The 21,588-nt window shown below is 46.2% G+C and overlaps 1 protein-coding gene across 1 annotated transcript in view; it reads right to left on the bottom strand.

Moving 5' to 3' along the window:
- Positions 1 to 21,588, bottom strand: part of DDX42 (DEAD-box helicase 42) — a 401,460-nt gene that overhangs the window by 371,343 nt on the left and 8,529 nt on the right. The window contains exon 2 of the mRNA XM_086923805.1: positions 1,057 to 1,281. Coding sequence (XP_086779931.1) covers positions 1,057 to 1,281 — 225 coding nt within the window. The remainder of the gene's footprint in view (positions 1 to 1,056; positions 1,282 to 21,588) is intronic.

Here is a 21,588-nt window from a genome sequence, read left to right on the forward strand (position 1 = left end):
CACAGTTAGCATAAGACTATCAACAATTAACACATTAAGCAAGACTTCCATATAAATCTCCCCCGGAGCTTCGCTTAGATCATAAAGTAAAACTACAACACATTCAATATTATCAGCTTGTAGGTTATCGACACAAACATCCTTAGGCATCCCCAACAGGCGGTCCACCCTGACATTCTTAACCCCCAGGTAAATATTTACCTGGGGGTACGGAAATTGTATGCTTGATAGCAGGCGGTCAATTCAAGCCGAAGCTTTACCTGGCCATTCCCACAAAGTATAGAAACCAACAGCTTACGATCAGTAAAAATATCAAACATAGTACCACACAAAGAATGTTTTGCATTTTTGAACAGCATGCCAAAGCCTCATGTTCTCTTGTGCTGCAATTGGTTTCAGACTAGGGGGGAGAGAACATGTGATGTAAGATTCTTTACTCCGTTCTTGCTGCCCGCTCCCATGTTGGTCTCGTGTTTTATGTAAATGTTTGACTTTGATTGCATGTTCTGCTTCCTGCCTTGCCTGTGTTCTGTATGACTGTGCTCAGTCTCTCACAGGCGCAGACAGAGCAAGAGGTGCAGCTGTGGGCTCCATTTACTTCAGCTTAATAAACTCACCTTTATCATCATTGTTTGCGAGTCGTCATCTCTTTACAACCTTTTAAATGTTTCCTTTCATGAACCAGACTTTAACATGTTTTATTTATGTTTAACCACGGGTTATCTCCTTACTCTCAGAACACAGAATATACTACATTAAAAGATTAAGCGGTATATGTGCAAGAAAGACCGTGAAAATGCGCCGTCAAGCGAGCTCAGAATGTGTATACAGTGCAAGACATATGTTAGTGTGCTAACAAAGGAAGAACATCACACACAGAAATGAAGGGGAAAAAGAAAGATTTCAGCTTTTGAGAGCTTCAGTACTGCTTCTTTGGGTCACTACTACAACTGAAGCAGCAGCACATAGAGGCCCCAGACAGTAAATACAAGCCACGGTAGTCAAAGGTAGCAAGCGGAGAACAGGTTCATGTAATGGGAGAAAAGGTATACTTACGCATTTTCTTCATCGAAGTTTGCTCGCTTCGAGCCAATCTTGTAAAAGGAGGGGAGCTGTGGGGGACCACCTTTCCCATAGCCACCAACGGAAGTTGAGCCAAAGGCATTGTGAACAGGCGTTGGAAGTTTAGGCTCCTCTTTTTTTCCTGCTGCAATAGCAAATCCCCCAAAACCAAACCCCCGTTTGGTGCCAGGACCACCTTTGTTCCAGTTCATGTTGGATCTACCAATGTGAAACAGTATATTAAAGCATAATATATTATGTTAACAAAACAGAAAATGGTGCATTGCATTGTGGTAACATGGACATGTTTAAAAGACTCAAGCAAAATATGTTATTTTCGATCTTAGGCATGGTTCATCTAGGACAGCAAACCACAGCACAATAGCAGGTTTTGCAATCAGATGCCATTTTTAAAACAACCTGTAGGCAAAATCCATACATGGCTACTATTGTTTGTATAAGTTATTCAGAATGCTGCCCAATTCAAATTTTCAGTGAATAATCACCCACTCCCTCATCCTCAGCTGCCTTCCGTCAATAAACTCAGAAGCACTGTGCCATGTACACTGAGATGCCATTCCAGTGTTCTGGCTCCTTTAGACTTTGGAGAAATTTAGAAATTTAGGGCTGCTGTAAAAAAAAAAAATTGAGACACCTCGCCCACTACTAGGTGGCAAGCTCCATCATAAGAGTTCACTTCTTGTGCACAACTGTTGAAGGTTAGGTGAGCTCAACCAAGCGCTCTTGCTTATGGACGGGGTGGGTTTGATGCCTCCATTTTATGCACTGTTGATCTTTTTGAAGTTTTTGTGCGCGGCCTCAGTAAGCAAAAATTGCTTTAAGCGGAGGAAAAATAAAGTTTGGTGTATTAAATGTTTCCCACTAATACAAGGTTAAAATTGGGTAAAGGGGCATGGGTTTTTGTTTCAGAAACTTCCAACCATTCCCCTATGAATTAGGGTCAACACATTTCTGTGTACTGTCATACTACCCCTTGGTCACTGGGCCTTTTTCAGGATCCAAACAGAGCCGTAAATCTTATATATTTTGTATTAGCTATTTTATGTGTTAAGGTGTAGATAAAAAATAAACAGAAACAAGTATGAAAGAAAAACTGTACATCACAAAATATACAGGCCAATCTGGATGCTTTTACAGTTCTTTTAAATCCTACTCTCATTTTGAGATTAACCAGCTGAACAAAGGGATGATTCTCGCACAGCTGGAAGGGGATTCATGGTACTATGTTTATCAGTCTATGGCTAGTGATACAGTGTCATGAAGTAGAAGTGAGCTAACAAACCATCACAGTACTAAGTGTACCCTTCTAACAGTGCTAGTGACAGCCCTTCTTCCCCCCAGCTCATCTCGCACAAGGACTTATTTGGAAAAATAAACAAGCAATAAGCTTACCCTGTATATTTCAGACATACAGGAATTCTTTTTGTTCCTCTCTTTTTCACTACACCTAGTCACACAGAACATTGGAGATAAATCTAGGGGTAGAGTAGCTTTGGTGAGTTTAGGTACTTAAATGCGAAAATAGGGGTCCATTTTTTTTAAAAGTGCTAAGAACTACTACTTATGGCATACCAATGCAAATAATTCCACAGAACTATACCAGTGCTCAAATCTATCATTGCTCATGAGGGTGCCTTGAAATCTCTGTGAAAATGAAACAGAATTAGATTCAGGTCATGCAGTTTATGCTTTCAAGATTAACCCCTTCGATGCTGATGACGAGCTCAGCTCGTCATCACCCACGGGGGTCGTGTGCTGATGACGAGCTGAGCTAGTCATGGTGCCACTAAAATGGCATTTTCCAGCACACAGCGGGAAAATGCCTAGCATCCAAGTGGTTAAGTGACAATCACAAGCGATGAAAAGAAAATCCATTCTTCATTTTTTTTCGTTCTCCTGGGCAGTTGGGTTATGTGGCGGTAGGCATAGTGAACATTAAGTTTGTTCATGTTCTCTATAATTTTGGGAGCATGAACAGATCACAGATACCCCACACAGCTCAACAATAATAACCTAAAAAATATAAATAAAATATGGTAGGCTTGCACAGTATACAGGATACAATTACCATGTAAAACATAGCTTGAGCTTCATTACCTGTGCCACGGCCTTATTCTACAGAGGTTATTCCTGTTCAATTAATCTCTTCTATCCCAATCTATCTTATGCTTCAAATACCAAATGTTTTTTTTTCAATGAATGTTCATTATACAACAGTCATCAGAAAGTGATAAAAAAAGGCTGGAATTACAGGCTGTCACAACAACAAACTCAGTTCAAGACTTCTCTTCTAGGAGGAAATGACCTGTCAATAGCTGAGCATTTCCTGACCGTTCTGAAGCATTTAAAAATCCAGGAAAGTTAAGATTTGGAAAGTATATATCCTTGCAGCAACAATTCTACTTCTCTACCTGCTTCAGAAGGTTTGTGGTTCATGTCCCAATATGAGTTACAACTCCCCATCTGAAAAATAGGCCTTTTTTTATCCCTTCTTTGAGTGCATATGGAGACTAAACAAATTGATGTTTCTTTTCTTTGTAAATTTTACCCATTTTTCACTTTTTTCTGTGATGTTTATTTTTATCCAAAAATGAACCACAAATCCTAAATGTGTGTTTACCTATACAAATGGAATTCGGTTAATCTTATATCTGGTTTTGTTTGCTATTATCATTGAAGCCTTTCACTATAAACTGCTTTCAGGAAGAGTGAATTACCGGATTGCAAGAATAAAAGTCAGAAAACCAGCGGCATTAAATATCATACAGTTGCAGGGGACTTCAATTGTACCCATGAACCCCTGGCCATAGAAGATTTAACGGGAATAGAAGTCCAAGACAGTAGATGGGCAATCCCCCAACGTGAGCTCCCCTTAGTTAAAAGATTAACACAACAGGTACTACAGCTCAATGCCATAACTATAGAGTATGGGCTAAGGGCAGCCAATGGCAGGTAATTATCTGATAAGCAACCCTTTCCGGATCGACATGATAGTGGGTGCGACCACAGAGAGCGACCACAATCCCTTGTGTTTAACCGTAAAGCCTTTGAGGGAGGCACCTTATTACCAGCTCAATAATCAACCCCGACTGTTACTAGGGATATAGTTCCATCAAGCTGTAAAAAGTTTCTGAAACGGAAGGTAGCTTTGAGCTTTGGCTTCAAACACGAGCTAATCGTAGGCAAGGTTAAGCTTTAAGCCGCAGCAGCCCATAGTGAAACAAGATTAGTGGACGTGCCCAAGGCCCACATGTATATCGTCACCCAAATTAACACATACTTTTAAGCTCCAAATTGGAGTTAAAAATCCAGTAGTACTATCAAGGCCCATACTCATGGTACACCAAAGATTGTAAGGAAAAAATATCAATCCTGGCTAAAGCAATCAAAGAGAAAAACCAGCTGCTCATAAAACCGTCCAGAAATTCCTACAAAGTAGCCCAGCAGGAGGAAAAAATAAAATGGGATAAATCACACTGGGAACAACTCAAATACACATGTTCATCCAAAGATACCAATTTGTTTTGGAAACTCGTCACCTGGGGAAGTAGGACAGGTGCATGCCCACTCCCAAATTACATTACTGGTCAGACTTGGCATGACTACTTCAAAGGGCTCTACTCACAGCAGAGGCCAGTGTAGAAGGGGAACTAGTCGGGCTAAATGGGCCTACTGTAGAAGAGGAGCGTTTTACCATGCAGCAGGCAGAAGCTGCAATAAATAAAATAGTCCCCTCCAAGGCAGAGGGTCTCAATGGCTTGGCCGGAGATCTATTCTTGGCTGATCCCCGCCACTGGGCACGCTACATTTCTTTACTAGCAAACGCAATGGCCAATGGTGCACCAAGTCCCAGCATCATGGAAGGAAGCTGAAGTGGTCCCCATTCACAAAAAGGGAGCCAGGGACGACCCTTCCAATTACAGGCCAATCAGTTTGATTGATGCTATGCAGAAGGTCTTTGTCCGGATACTTCTGCATAGGTCTAGGTCATGGTCTGAGGATGAAAATATCCTCTACCAGTACAGATTTAGATCAAAGACTGGCACAATTGATCAAGTGTTTAGACTCCTCCTCATTTATTGGAAGGTAGTGGTGCTAGGCAAGGGCAGTCTCTACCTTGCATTCATCGACTTGAAGACTGCCTTTGACCTGGTCCCTAAATCCACTAGGTGAAATGGGTACCCCCCCCCACTCCCCCTCCCCCTCCCCCTCCCCTTTGGGACGGGGGGTGGGGGGGGAGAGGGGGAGCAGGGTCAACTAACAGAGTGCATCCCTGTCAACAGAGGAGTCCATCAGGGCTGTGTTCTGGCCCTAACTTTGTTCTCCCTATATGTGAATGGGGTAGTCGATTTCCTCCTAGAGGTTTAGGTTACAAAACAAGGAGTCCCAAATTTAAAAACTAAAATCCCTAAACACACTAGATCATCAATTCAATAAACGGGAGAGAGAGACAAAGTTATGTCAGCAAACAACACAGAATTAAAACAATACCAAATAGTTAAAAAGAGAGAATTTGTGTCTATTTATTACGTTCACATATTATGAGACCAATAGATTTCACAAATTAAAAACAATTCATACAATAAAACATTATACACTCAATTTTTAAAAAAAGATCTATATTAAGAAAACAGAGGCCGACGCAGCGTTTTGGTGATTCAGATGATTTTCACCTTCAATTGGTGGCTCTAACGAAGGTCCATCCTTCTTGAATACTTATCCAGTGTGAGTCTACACTAAAGGGTAATCATAAATTCACCTTTTTCTGTGCAAATCTAAAACAACGATAACGAAGCTAGAAGGAATTAAAACCCTCAACTAGCGAGAGAAAACTGTCTTGATGAAGGTGAAAATCATCTGAATCACCGAAACGCTGCGTCGACCTCTGTTTTCTTAATATTGATCTTTTTTTTTTAATTGAGTGTATAATATATGTTTTATTGTATAAATTGTATGAATTGTTTTTAATTCGTGAAATCTATTGGTCTAATAATATGTGAAAGTAATAGACACAAATTCTCTCTTTTTAACTATTTGGTATTGTTAGGTCTCGTAGCAAAAACAGCGCGTAAGCGCTGTGTCTCGCCAGAGATCTTTTGTTACTGACTCTGCTTCCCAGGAGACAGCACCTGGCCGCGCGCATCTCGCAAAAGGCGTTGTGCGCAGTCCACGCGCTCGCGAACGCGCTCAGCTGCTGTCTCCTGGGAAGCTCCAAACACGCATGTGCATACACGCGCATACACACACAGACACACACACGAACGCCCATGCACGCACGCACATACATACAGAGACACACACCCCCGCAGACATACACGCACACACACACGAGTGCACCTAGCCCCCCCCGTCGACACACATGCATACACACACAAGCACACACACACACGAGTACGCCGCCCCCCCCCCACCCCTCCTTTCAACTTACTGGGCCAATCGAGCATACAGAAGTGCCGGGGAGGAAGTCGCTCGGTGCTGAAGGGCAGGGCAAGCTTTCCGGGCAGAGATACCTCCGTAGAACGGAAACGGTGCATGACGCAGACCCTAGGAGAATCCCACGGCAAGATACACGAGCATACGGAAGTGCCGGGGAGGAGGCGCTCGGTGCTGAAGGGCGGGGCAAGCTTTCCGGGCGGTGATACAGGGGCAACTGGTGTTTGGGAGGAGGAGCCGGAATGGTGCTGATTTTCACTCCCAGCGAGCTCTGCCTTATGCTGCCTAAATTACTTCCTCTCGAACGGGTGTTACCCTCCTTTAGTTATACTTTGCCAGAAATCGCCGCTGTGCTGATTAGAGGATCTCGGACCCAATAAATGAGGGGAACCTCTCTCCGCGCCGCGGGCAGCAGTGCATTGTGGCTGCTGCCCTAAACTGCCCGTAAACTTTCCACGAAAACATTTGTGCACAAGCCACGCCCCCGCGCCCCTCCCCCCCCCCTCCCTATAAGTGAGCGGAGTACCCCAGAAGAGGCGTACAAGTAGGCCCCGGGGCACAAGGCACACAACCATGGCCTGGGTGCTGAAGATGATCGACAAGGTGATCGAGTCTGTGGCGCAGTACGATCCTCCCACAAAAATGTACAGAATCACTTCTCTCAAGTCCCCTGCAAGGAGACATGAAACTAGCACGTAGGCTCAGCTCCCACAACCCGGCTCACACCATGTGTTGGGCTCCCACAACCGAGCTCACTCCATGTGTTGGGCTCCCACAACCCGGCTCACACCATGTGTTGGGCTCCCACAACCGAGCTCACTCCATGTGTTGGGCTCCCACAACCCAGCTCACACCATGTGTTGGTGAGCGGGCCGAGTAGCGGAAAGCGTCACGGTAAACTACAAAGTCCGTTTTTTTTTTACCAGTAAAGCCAAGATCCCTTACTGTCTGCTGGTCTTCCTACAGCAATATGCCTCTGTTGAAATTTAAAATACATAAACATTGGGGAGTTAGTTACTGTGTAGCAGGGTACTTACACACGAAGCGTAATGTGCAAAGCCCAGAGATATCAAACTTTATGAAGGCCAAAACTTGGAACTCTTTTTCTAACTCAAACACCTTTCTGGAATAGCAAACTTATAATATAATAAAAGATGCTAAATGAATTCCAAGATATGTGTTCATCAATCCTCGATCTGCAGATAGGCTAGTTTAAATGCACTTCAGTTAAGATAGAACGCAACAAAACCAAATTAAACAAGCATTTGCAATGCAATAGGTCTCGCAGTTGTTAGACTTTGAGCCATTGGCATTGTAAATGGCAATGTCTTTTATTTATGTGTTGGTTTTTAAAATGTTAAATAACACATAAATAAAAGGCAGTGCCATTTACGATGCCAATGGCTCAAACTCTAACAACTGCGAGACCTATTGCATTGCAAATGCTTGTTTTAATTCTGTGTTTGCTGACATAACTTTGTCTCTCTCTCCCGTTTATTGAATTGATGATCTAGTGTGTTTAGGGATTTTAGTTTTTAAATTTGGGACTCCTTGTTTTGTAACCTGTACTTACCCTGTAACTATCTGAAACGGTAGGGTACCTCCCCCTTTTTTCTCCAATTCTTCCTAGAGGAGCCTGCAGACTCTCCCACTCTGGGGAGCAACAAGATACCAACCTTGTTGTTTGCGGACGACCCGCTGGTGGTATCAAAGACCCCAGTGGTCACATAGGAACAGTCCTCTCTGCTGGGTGGGGCACCCCTAGAAAAGGTGGACACCTTTGATTACCTGGATGTAAGACTTACCGATAAAATGACCGGAGACCCCACCTAGCAAAGATGCTGATGGAACATAAGCGAGTTGCCGGAGTAATAGGAAAAGAACATCGACTTTCACAAACGAGGCCTGTAGCTCCCGCACTCCAAGTATATGACGCCAAAGCAGTTAGGTCTGCTCTTTACAGAGCAGAAGTTTGGGGTTTCGACAAACTCGATGAGCTCTGCAGATCTGAACATACATTTTTAATAGACTTGGTTATGGCACCCAAATATATTCCCATCACCCCTCTACTGTTGGATATGGGAAGGCGCCCTGTACTTTTTAGGGCTCGCATTAGGCGGACCCCGGGCTTTCCTCCTATGCTGAAGCCCTCACTGAGATTATCCACCTAGGTCCGAGTCTAGGCTGTTCTCCGCATGCTGTGTAGCAAAGTTCTTGGGACAAGCATGGCTCATAAGGTGGAAAGCTCTCGTAAGATTGGCATAGTGTTCATTGAAATTAGGATAACCTCATGACACATCAAATTTGTTTGTATTTTTATGCACATGCACTTTGTCAAACCTCCGCTGCTTTGTCAGGGATAATCTAATAACATTTTAGTATATTAATGCATAACCATTAAGACGAAGTACTGACTGTTTTTTTACCTTGCGTTTACTGTAGATATATACGTGACAAATTAAATTGTGCATTTGTGATTGCTATTCTGTTTTTTTTATATTTTGAATACTTTATAAGCATTATTGCATTAAAGGCTCAATTGATTACTTCGTTGTAATTGTTTGTGTAAATTGCCTATTTGTATTCTCTTTTTTAAAGGCAAACAATGTCTATGTTGTAGCTTTTATGACATTTCTGTCGAATAAAGCATGATTCAAAATCAAATCATACAGTTACAATGTTAGGCAATCTTTGTCTTTTTTCGAGAAGTGGTGGCCTATGTTTCACAGAGGAGTGACTTGCATTACTTTGTTTCTAATTGCATGTTTTATTGGAAAAGGGAATTTAAAAACGAAACTAGATTCTGGACATTAACCAGTTTCAAATTCTACTGAGAACTTCAAAGACAGTCCTGTTGAAATTCAGCAGCCTGTCAATGTTTCATAAGAACATTTACGGTAGCAACATCCAGCAAGTAACATGCCAATGTGTTTGACATGCCTACCAGCAATATCATAAGTGGAAATATAACGGCAAGTGAATATGTTTATTACCGAATTATGGGGCCCGGTACTGTATTGAGCTTACTAGCCTCTGGCCGCAGACAACTAAAGCAGTCTGAAACCAGCTGCCAAAAAAAGAACAGGATTAGTACAAAAACCCAATGCTCAAGGCAACTCAATTTCGGGCCAGACTGTTGAGCTCTAAGGGCGTTAATTAAGTCACTTACATACTCTGCAGAGGTTGCAGGAGGTTTAAGTGCAGATTTCACTAAGTTGCAGAAGGCACTGAAAATAAAAGAGCAAATTATCCAAGGTCAAACTTGACTCAAGATTTTATAAGAACAACATAGACCATATGTTGTTTACACAAACAGCATTACAATTATCATTGTACTAAGTTCCCAGTGACAGCAGGAAAGTATCCTCTTTTGATCAACATCTAAAACCAGAACCTGAAATGTGACCTTTTGGTAAGACCAAAATCGGGACATGTTTAACTAGGTAACAGGGCAAGCACATACTAGAAACAGCAATAAGAATTTTCACAGGCTGAGGTACCGTTATCTAAAATATTTGATAGACAATTGAAAAAAAAGATTTAAGATTCTAAACAAAAATGTTAGCAACTTTGTGAAGTCTTGAGGCTTGCTTCCACCCAGAATTTGGAACTACATCCCCCTTTTACCAGCCCCACTGCCTTCTTCAAATTAGAGATGGAACATCTGGTTTAAATGCACCTTCAAGAACCCTCTATACAAAGGACACATTTCAGATCATATCAGAGATTGACAATCCATAATGATCAGTAGACCATTAGAGCTTCTGAATGAGCCAGCTCAAGGTCTGTTCCTCGGTACAGGTTCATGGGAATACAAGTCATACAGATAACGGCTAGCCCCGGTGGCTTATCTTGATAGGTACTTATTTGCTTCTAACCTGTGATATTTTACATCCTCATTGCTGCTTCTTCCTATGTTTTCAAATGATATATATAGGTTTTAGATCAGTGATACTCAAAATACAGCCCGGGGACTGCTTGTGGCCCTTTTGACTGTTACATGCGGCCCCCTGGTGAACAGAAGCACTGGCCTGCTCTTTAATTGACTGAGAACAAACATTCTGAAAAATATTGAATAAACCCAAGCATTTACTCACTAACTGAAGTAAAAGATAAGAAGCAAAACCTAGTGTCCTGCACCACTTAACTTTAGAAATTCCTTCACTTTTAAAGAGATCTTGCAACAAACATGTAAAAATGAGTTTTCAAAATTAAAAACATACATGTATTTCATTGACATGCATGCTAAAGCATTTCACCTTAGTACATCAGATTACAGGTGTACTCAGCAGTCAGATTTATCAGTAGACTGAGAAGTATTTTTTTATTTAAATGTGATTGCTTTAAAAAGGAACTAAGTAACAGCCATGCCTTCACCTCCCCAACCCCCCCCTCACCCAACAACAATGCCAGTGGTGAACCAAGAGGCAAGTCAGTTGCTATGTGACCCTCTGGGTGGCCAACGCTATAGTTTATTATTTCAAAAACAAGAGAAGGTTTTGTACAGTGCACATCATGAAATCATGTATATCAAGGTGCTCGCATATGTGAGAAATAATTAAATAGAGGCAAAGTGAAATAAAACAACTGTCTAGGAATACACAATCTGGTCAAGAGCAGAAGTTGGAACTGATCCCAGGTTTTCTGGTTTACACTGTGAAATTCAACCATTAGATGGGTATGCCTTTCCCGCTCTTAGTTTTACTTCACAAGTTAATGCTTAGTCTTTAATTTTTGAAGCATGAGGTTAGCTTGTGGGTGGTTGACAGAAGCTACATGAAAAGTCAGCTTGTTTTAGGCTTGAGAGTCCAAGAGAATATTATGCTGCTCAGCCAGGTACTTGGCTCTCCCACCTCTATCACATAATGTTTATTAAGTGGTCAAAGAGAAAGAGAGGATATGATCCGACTATAATCAAACTACAGTGATGGACTCCTTGTTTCAAGATTCATAACGTTCGGACCATATTTTAGAGAGTGGACTATGAAACTGGGTGTTCTTGATCCCCTAGATAAAATCAAATAATTGTTGGGTTACAATCCTGTTTTCTTCTTACATACTTACTACCAGTGTTTGGTTTGATTAAAGGTTTTCCCATCTGTGTTGAAAAACTCAAAAAGGAGCAGAGAAATAGGTTGGGAAAATGATTACCCAGGAGCACACAATTTCTCATAATGGGTGGCTTTAAAACAAAACATGTTTTCTGGCTCCATAGTTTCCATTTTGCTCATTAAACAAATGTTGTTTAAATAGTTCTAATGGTAAGACTTGGGGACTACTCTCACCAAAAGAAATCCCTCTGTGCTGGGGGACCTCCTCAGACTGGTATTAGTATTGTAAATGACAATTTTTTTATTTGTTTTTGTTTTGAAAATAGCGATATTAATAACTTTGTCATTTACAATGCCAATAGTGTTAACTTTTGCAATTGTGACACCTATAGCATCTGTAATGCAATATGTGTTGTATTTACATGACTTAGATGTATTAATATTAAAAATAACAATGGGTTGTATTTTTTTCAATAATTAATACTTAAATAAAAGTTATTGTAATTTATAATGGCAATAGCTTAAACTTTTGCAAATAACTTTTTGGAAGATTATGTTTAGTGTATTTTATTGTGATGAAAATACAAGAACAGAAGTGAAATATTAAAAAAAAATTGTGACATTTGTAATAAAGTTTGAGACATTGAGAGAACATATTTGAATCAGTTGTTGTTGAATGGTTTGCACAGATTGATGCTGTGGTGGCTCTGAATGATGTTGTGGCGGCGACGAGTGATGCTGTGGCGTTCAGTGATGCTGTGGTAGCGCATAGTGATTGTTGCTGTGGTAGCGCATAGTGATGTTGTGGTGCCCCTGAGTTATGCTGTGGTGATGCGATGGATGGAGGGAGGGATGGATGGAAGGATGGGAATGGATGGAGGGAGGGATGGGAATGGATGGAGGGATGGAGGGATGGGAATGGAGGGATGGAGGGATGGGAATGGAGGGATGGAGGGATGGGGATGGATGGGGATGGAGGGAGGGATGGATGGATGGAGGGAGGGAGGGATGGAGGGAGGGAGGGAGGGAGGGATGGAGGGAGGGATGGAGGGATGGATGGAGGGATGGAGGGAGGGATGGAGGGAGGGATGGAGGGAGGGGTGGAGGGAGGGATGGAGGGAGGGATGGAGGGAGGGATGGAGGGAGGGATGGATGGAGGGATGGATGGATGGGGATGGATAGGAAGGGATGGAGGGATGGGGATGGAGGGATGGAAATGGATGGATGGATGGATGGGAAGGGATGGAGGGATGGGAATGGATGGATGGGAAGGGATGGAGGGATGGGGATGGAGGGTTGGAGATGGATGGAGGGAGGGATGGAGATGGATGGAGGGTTGGAGATGGATGGAGGGAGGGATGGAGATGGATGGAGGGATGGAGATGGATGGAGGGATGGAGATGGATGGATGGAGGGATGGAGATGGATGGAGGGATGGAGATGGATGGATGGAGGGGTGGGTGGAAGGATGGATGGATGGATGGATGGATGGGGATGGATGGATGGGGATGGATGGATGGATGGGGATGGATGGATGGATGGATGGGGATGGATGGATGGATGGATGGGGATGGATGGACGGGGATGGATGGATGGATGGGGATGGATGGATGGGGATGGATGGATGGATAGGGATGGATGGAGGGAGGGAGATGGATGGGGATGGATGGATGGATGGATGGGGATGGAGGGATAGGGATGGATGGGGATGGATGGAGGGAGGGAGAGGGGGATGGATGGAGGGAGGGATGGATGGAGGGAGGGAGAGGGGGATGGATGGATGGATGGATATGGATGGATGGGGATGGATGGATGGAGGGATGGGGATGGATGGAGGGATGGGGATGGATGGATGGAGGGATGGGGATGGATGGATGGGGATGGATGGATGGGGATGGATGGATGGATGGATATGGATGGGGATGGGTGGATGGATATGGATGGGGATGGATATGGATGGAGGGATGGGGATGGGCTAAGGGCAGCCAATGGCAGGTAATTATCTGATAAGCAAGGCGCTAACACCTATAATAGAGCCAGCTGCCCTTTCCGGATCGACATGATAGTGGGTGCGACCACAGAGAGCGACCACAATCCCTTGTGTTTAACCGTAAAGCCTTTGAGGGAGGCACCTTATTACCAGCTCAATAATCAACCCCGACTGTTACTAGGGATATAGTTCCATCAAACTGTAAAAAGGGGTGCAGAAAGGTAGGATGCAGAAGTAACATTGCGAAGGGATACTGATTCTCGGCGGCTGGAGGCTCACTGTGGAGGTTGTGGGTTGCGATAAGGGGATTGGGAGCAAAAAGTTATTAAGTAAGGCAATGGTAGTCAAGATCAGGATCCCAGGAGGAGGGGTTTGTGAGCAGAACTTGAGGGGCTTGTGGGCAGAACTGTCGACTGTGGGCCAGTGGGATAAGGTGCGGATTTCGGTGTGTATTGCATCCGAAGGTCCTGGGCAAATTGTTCATTATCCTCGGAAATGAACCCTATCTGGGTGTGAGGCACAGGGTAGTCATGGGACAGAAGCATACAGATTGATTAGGGTAAGAGGGAGACAGAAGAGCGCCAGGGGGAGGGATGGGGGCACTAATGTGGCAGCGGGGGAAGGGGCAGGGTTGGGTCTAGTTACATGTTGGGGGGTGGGCGGGGGGAGATGGGGGCGAGGCCGTCCAGGAGAAGGAATTTTTTCAGCTAGTGAGAACAGGGTGGGTCTGGCTATCGGGTCAGCTGCTGGTTATCAACTATGTGAAATGGCAATTTTTAAATGTATGAATGTGAGGTTTTACTCAGTATTGAAGAAAAATGTTGTCACCAGGAACATTATAAGAATAAAAGCCTGAAAAACATTGGCACAAGTGTTCAAACTGTCTGTAAAAGAAAAGGAGGGCTGTGCACACTTGCTACGACCTTTTCTTGTGGGCGCTCTGAAGAGCATGCTAATGTGTGCTATTGAGGGGGAAACTGGGGTTTATTTCACATGGAATCGTTTGTTCCTCCCATCTCCTACAGTCCACCCCACGGGCATTTATGTCATGCCGCTCAGTGACTTAAACTCCATCGCTGAGAAAGTGTCTACAGATTCCGAGTTGGGTCCCGTACAAGATCAGGCCAGTCTTTCAGTCTTGCGAGGTTGATAAATTGAGCATCTTTAACCCCTTGCATGCTCATGACGAGCTCAGCTCGTCATGAGCTACAGTGCTCATGACGAGCTGAGCTCGTCATGGCCTTTAGAACGCTCGCACGCTGGGATAATTCCCCTGCTGTGCTGAACGTTCTAAAGAAACGGGTGTGGCTGTGACGAGCTCAGCTCGTCATGAGCACAGGAGCACTGTAGCTCATGACGAGCTGAGCTCGTCATGAGCATGGGGGCGCTGCGAGCGCCCCTCCTCCCCCCAGCACAGCGGGGGAATGTACCCAGCAGGGAAGGGGTTAAATGGAGTATTAAAAACATTATTTCTGGCTTTGATCGATGCGGACGTGAGGCATGGGGAGATTATACTAGGCGTGAGTAGTCCGATGTGCTGTTCCTGGAACCTTAGCAAACATCCCACAGTTCAAGTGCTCACATTCAGTGACGCCTAACTACCACGGTTTCATCTGCGATACCCTTTACGTCTTGGCTTACGAACATAACTACATCTCGCCGTTTTCGCATATTGTACGACAAACGCGCTGACAGCAATGCATACGTCAATCTGCCCAATGAAACGTATCACCAGGCTCCAGCACCAAAGAAATGAAAGAACTGAAGTCTGACGTAGGTTTGTAAATCTAGAGAACGGGGCTCTCCAGATTCCTACCTATTGAAGCTGCTGTGTGAAGCAGAGAGGACTCGCGCGTGTTATATGCAGACACCTTGTCACGAGGCGGGCACTCCGATACCAACCACAGCATATACTCACTCCCTCGGTGCTCATCAGCCAAGCCGTGGAGAGGGAAGAGCACGGGATACAGAAAGCCACTGCGATACAAAGAGATACAAGCTAACTTGTAAACATGATCGTCACTACACGCCCCTAGGCACAGACTAACTCGTAAGCATACAGGCCCCCATAGATAAGAAATTCAGTCAACAGCCGGCAAGTAGACAATACAGTCCGTATGGGCTGGACGAAAAGGAGACAGGGCGGATACAAAAAAGCCTATTTTTCAATCGGAGGCCACCGTTTTAATTAAACGATGACGCCAGCCAATGAAAATGAGGGGCGGGGCTACAAGTCCCCTTCTGAAATCTCCTTGATCACAATAGCCCCGCAGAGCAAGCAGCACATACACACTGCAACGCTAGGCGAGGCCTAAAAAATGTATTGCACATAGTGTAAGACAGGCTGCATGTGGATAAGATAGGCTGTCACAAAATGTGCAAAAAGATTCAGTATTTAATTCTTACATTGAATCCAAATTTAATGTAATCAAAGAGGATTGCGATGGCTGAGAAGTGTGATGATAGGGGGATGGCCTGAATTCCATGGTAGGCTGACATGTGGAGTGCAAAAACAACAGTTGATGGACAGAATGCAGAACCATGTCATACATTCACCCAGTACAGAGATCTGGGCCTAAATCCATCCGTTTTTTTTTTGCTCACCACACCACCCCAGTTCAGACATGGCCATATGCAAATCAGCCTTGACCCTGTGCCTCATGGGAACAGTCCAGCCCGAACTGCCAAGCAATGTCTTTCCTGGACCGGAATCAAGCATCCTAGGACCGGGTTCTGGCTGTCAGCCGTCATCAGCCAGGATAGCTTGACTCCAGTGGCGTGGAGAGCACGGGACTCACGTCTGAGCATACCCGTCCCACTCGGATGACAAATGCAAACAAGCATTTACAATGCAATGGTTTTGCCTTTGTTAAAGTTAGAGCTATTGGCATTGCTCTTGACATTTTTATTTTTGTTTTTTTTAACATAAATAAATGGCATTGTCATTTACAATGCCACTAGCTTTATCTATCGCAAATGACACACACAAACACACACAGAGCCCCCCACACACAGCCACACAGAGCCCCCCACACACACAGCCACACAAAGCTTCCTACACACACAGCCACACAGAGCCCTCCACACACACCAACACAGCACAAGCAGGCAACAGGGGCACACGGAGGCACAAGCAGGCAACAGGGGCACACGGAGGCAGAAGCAGGCAACAGGGGCACACAGAGGCACAAGCAGGCAACAGGGGCACACAGAGGCACAAGCAGGCAACAGGGGCACACAGAGGCACAAGCAGGCAACAGGGGCACACAGAGGCACAAGCAGGCAACAGGGGCACACAGAGGCACAAGCAGGCAACAGGGGCACACAGAGGCACAAGCAGGCAACAGGGGCACACAGAGGCACAAGCAGGCAACAGGGGCACACAGAGGCACAAGCAGACAACAGGGGCACACGCAACAGGGGCACGAAAACGGAGGCACAAGCGGGCAACAGGGGCACGAAAACGGAGGCACAAGCAGGCAACAGGGGCACAAAAACGGAGGCACAAGCAGGCAACAGGGGCACGAAAACGGAAGCACAAGCAGGCAACAGGGGCACACGGAGGCACAAGCAGGCATGCTCTGTACCCCCACGCCGGGACGCACGCGAACATATTAGCTACATTCTATTAAGCACAAGCACTAAGGACACCCCAGCAAACACTCATGTGCACAACCCTAAACCACCAGGGAGCTTTCGTTTAAAATCCTATCGACCTAATGCCGCTTGGCACCCTGCTGCAGGCCTGTGTACATTAAGTGACCTTAACACCATCACTGGTAGTAATATCTATGCAAAACATTACCTCAAAGTCACATAACGGCACCAAAATGGTTACAGCTGGTAATTTATAAAGTATAAAATCTAAACTTAAGACATAGTAGAATAAAAGCTTCAACATAGCTGGAAAAATAATAACCTGCCTATCCTGTTCTATGAACACAGGACTCCATGTCTCAAATCTGCCCATTATTTGATTAAATATATATCAGTGCATACCAGCCCCAAATAGTTGGCCCCACCAACCAACTGATACCATGTACGCAGACACAACCAACTGACAGCGCAATTGAAGGACCGTCCCGTCCCCTTGATGACAACTGACCCTGTACATACCAAGTAACACATTTTCAAGAGGTTTCATGATTCTCAACTACTGCCTGTCCTTCATTAGACTCACGACCTGGTGACAAGAATAGGACCCCTTTCAAACACCAACCTCTACCTGATGGCGGAGACTCTTCGTCCCATTGTTCCATACCACCTCCCACCCCCGTTCCTCTTGCCAACCATACCTTCCCTTGGAAGCACAGGGCTCTATAAATCGCATGTTTTGCCCCACTTTCCAGTTCTCTTACCTGCGGAGTCCTGGGCAAGGGCTGCCCGCTCCTGCCGGGACTGGCAGGTCCATGGTGTCCTCTCTGCTGTGCGGCCCCCCAGCCTCCAGCTCCAGGTGGACCTCCATATTGCGGGGCCGGGGCTCCGTCAGGACCTTCGGGAGGGTAGCCGGGGTAAGCGCGGGCGGCGGTGGGAGAGCCCCCTAGGAAGCGCTGGGGGCCTCCAGGGTAGGGCTTAGCGCGAGGGTAGGGCGGGTAGGCCCGGCCTGGATAGGGAGGGTATGCCGGGTAGTAAGATTCTGGGGGCTCTCTGTAGGGCGCACCATAACCACCAGGCTGATAGGCAGTCGGCTCCGGGGGGCTGGTGGGTCCGTTGCTTTCGGGGGCGGCCGGCTCTCCGCCGCCGGGAGGAGAGGCCTCTTCTTAGTCGGGGCCACTTTCCGGCCCGCTGTCTGCGGCCACCTCGCCCGGCTCCTCGGATCCCCCGCTTGGCTTCAGCTCCGGGGGACTGCCGAGGCCTGAAGGGGGGGCTGCGGCCGAGGCCACCTGCGCGGCCATCACCGGGGAGGCGGAGGGCTGCTCAGTGCGCAAGAGGCCTGCTCCCGGCCCCGCGGCCCCGGCACATTCCCCACACTGCCCGGGATGGGAGCGCTGGATCCCGGGAGGGGAGACCCGGGGTCTTTGGGGGGGACGGTCGGTAAAACCGGGAGAAGGGCCGTTAGGCCCAGGAGTACGAGAGGGCGTCTGCAAACCCGACAGCCAAGGTGGGGAGTCCGGGAGTAGGGGGTCGAGAGGGCTCCAGAGGCCCGAGTAGGCCTAACCGGAGAGACGGTGATCGGTAGAGGAGGAGTGGTGTGGCCGGGGACGAAGGGGGCTGCCAGTGGGCGGAGGCCCGAGAGCCTGCGGTAGTGTTGGGGGTTGCCTTGACTGGGGTCCTGTGCGCTCCCGCTTGGCCCGGTCCGCCCTTCTGTTCGCTCCTCGCCCGCCGCCGCTCCTCTCTCTCTCTCACTCCGACACGAGGCTCAGCGGCAGCTCTGCCATTTTACCGAGAACCGCGGAGCGCGCGGAAACCCGGAGCGGAGCCAGCGCCGGGCGGAGCGGGACCGGCCCGGAGCACAAAGAACAGTCAGCCCGGCAGAGCGCAAGAGCCGGAGCGGAGTACAACGGGAGTCGGGGCCGCACAAAGAGCCGGAAACCGGCCAAGAAGCCGAGCGGAGCGGGGCCGAAAACAGGGTGCACAGTCGGTGAAAGAGGTGAAACCCGGAACGGAGACCAGGGGGAGGGGAGTCTGCGGGGAGCGGGCCTGGCTGAGACAACAGGAAAAGAGGAAAAACCCGGAACGGAGACCAGGGGGAGGGGAGTCTGCGGGGAGCGCGCCTGGCTGAGACAACAGGAAAGCACGGTCACCAGCGGGAGGGGGGCGGGAACGGGGACGGGAGACGCTGCGAGCAGGAGAGGGGGTGGGAACAGCAGGAAATTAAAGCAAGCACTCACCTGGACTTCTTCCGGGTGCCTTCAATGCCGGACCGGATTCGGGGGCGTTCCCGGCTTTCGGCTGACGTCGCGTGACGTCGGCAAAAGCCAAAGAATCTCGGGAACGCCCCCGTGTCTGGTCCGGCATTGACGGACAGGCCCCTCATCCAATGGCTAGGCTCCATTTATGGAGCCAGCCAATGAATGACGAGGGCCGACCCAAACCCACACACAGTACTCATTAGGTTTTCGCCTGCGCGAAAAAGCTGCGCAGAGCGCAGCTTTCGCCAGGCAAAACCTAAAAACAACACTTGATGGACAGAATGCAGAATAATGTCATACATTCACCCCAGTACAGAGATCTGGGCCTAAACCATCGTTTGTTTGCTCACCACACCACCCCAGTTCAGACATGGCCATATGCAAATCAGCCTTGACCCTGTGCCTCATGGGAACAGCCCAGCCCGAACTGCCAAGCCATGTCTTCCCTGGACCGGAATCAAGCATCCTAGGAGCGGTTTCTGGCTATCAGCCGTCATCAGCCATAATATTTTATACCCAAACAGACCGCTTGTGACACCTGGTATGCAGGACCTAGAAAATGGTTATTGATAACGATAAACAGCATTAACAAAAATATCCCACAGAGCAATGATGGATAGCCATGCACGAGTCACCATGCAGGTGAATATATGTATCAAAGCGCTATGGAGGCCCAAGGGCAAAAAGTTCTTTACAGGTAAGACAAATGTGTTTTTCTGTGAGAAAATGATATCCAAGGCATCCTTATATTGTTCTAAACACAGTCATTGCAAAGCTTTTGTGGGATTCTTTTTTTGCTTTTTACCACATACGTGTTTTACTTTCAGTTAGTCCAATATGAGACACCACACACTTCAATGACGGTGACCCTTTTGGGACTCACGGTAGAAGAATAAGGGGCAGGAGGACGTTACTGCTAAACGTAGGTAAGCAGCTTCTGACAAAGACAATAGGAGCACTCCAATTGAGATGGAGAAAACAAAACTAAGTGCATATGGAACTAGCACCTAAAAAGTAAATTTTAAAGTGACTAGCCTTCAAGAAGTGTTCCTCGGAATGCAAGCAAAGTGAAACCCAGGATAGAAATCAGTAAAGAGTTTGATTTATAATATACAAGCAGTAATGCATACAACTAGGATGTAGTCCCTCCTGCGGGGACATAACGTGTGTTGTCACAGTACAGAGTAAACATTCATTAAGAACGATAAATGTAAAGGATTTCAAGAGAAATGAGGTAACACTAAGTTCCTATTACTGTAATTTTCATTTTTTTCCAACTTTAATAGCGCTAAAAGGGGAAGCAATACAGCTGGCTTGGAAGAGGAAGGATTTGGGATTTTAGTTTTCTTCTGAGCTATATAAGAAGCAATTTGATAAGAAAGATAAGAGGAAGTACGTTTCCACAAACCAGCACACTAACTGGTGGAGGAAATCCTCCTTCTTGACCAGTCATCAGCATTTGATGCCACTGCTAACCAAATTGAACCCAAAAAGGGAAGTGGAACTGTAAACAAGAAATTGTTCTGAAATGGATGAAGACCAACATGCACGTAGAGCCCAAATTATGTTCATTCCTTTCCGTACACCACCTATCACCAACCAAATAGCTATTTCTCAATGCACTCCAACCAAAAGGTTACCCAAGTGACTAAAAATACACTGCGCACAATGCAAATCCTCATCCCCTCATATAGGAATATGCCACATTGTTCCAGCCTCTAAAGCTCTAGCCTTGCCAAGCCACATCCACATCAGCATGCTCTACATTGGACTATCAAAACACCTAATTGCCAACTGCAACAGATCCAGAATGCTGCTGCAAGACTAGTGCTAAACCTGTAAATAACACTAGATACCAGAGGGTCTCAAAGGAAATCGCCCAGGAGTATAAAGAAGTAACCCAAATCACCCGTACCGCTAAATCAATGCAACACAGGAGATTCTCAAAGGATGAGGAAATAACCCATCAGTCACCATTCGGATCCGCCCTTCATCATTTGGGATTTTATCCGAACCACCCGTCTAGTGTTATTTACAAGTTCTCTGGGGATTGTATCCAGATTGTGGTCTATAAACCTCCCCTAGGTCCTCCCCCATCGTAGTGTTTTTGTAGTGCTAAACCTGACCAAGTGAGACCAGATAATCTCTGCCCATGAGGATCCCCATGGCCTGATAACAT

This window comes from Lissotriton vulgaris, chromosome 5, assembly GCF_964263255.1.
Source record: "Lissotriton vulgaris chromosome 5, aLisVul1.2, whole genome shotgun sequence".
NCBI lineage: Eukaryota > Metazoa > Chordata > Amphibia > Caudata > Salamandridae > Lissotriton > Lissotriton vulgaris.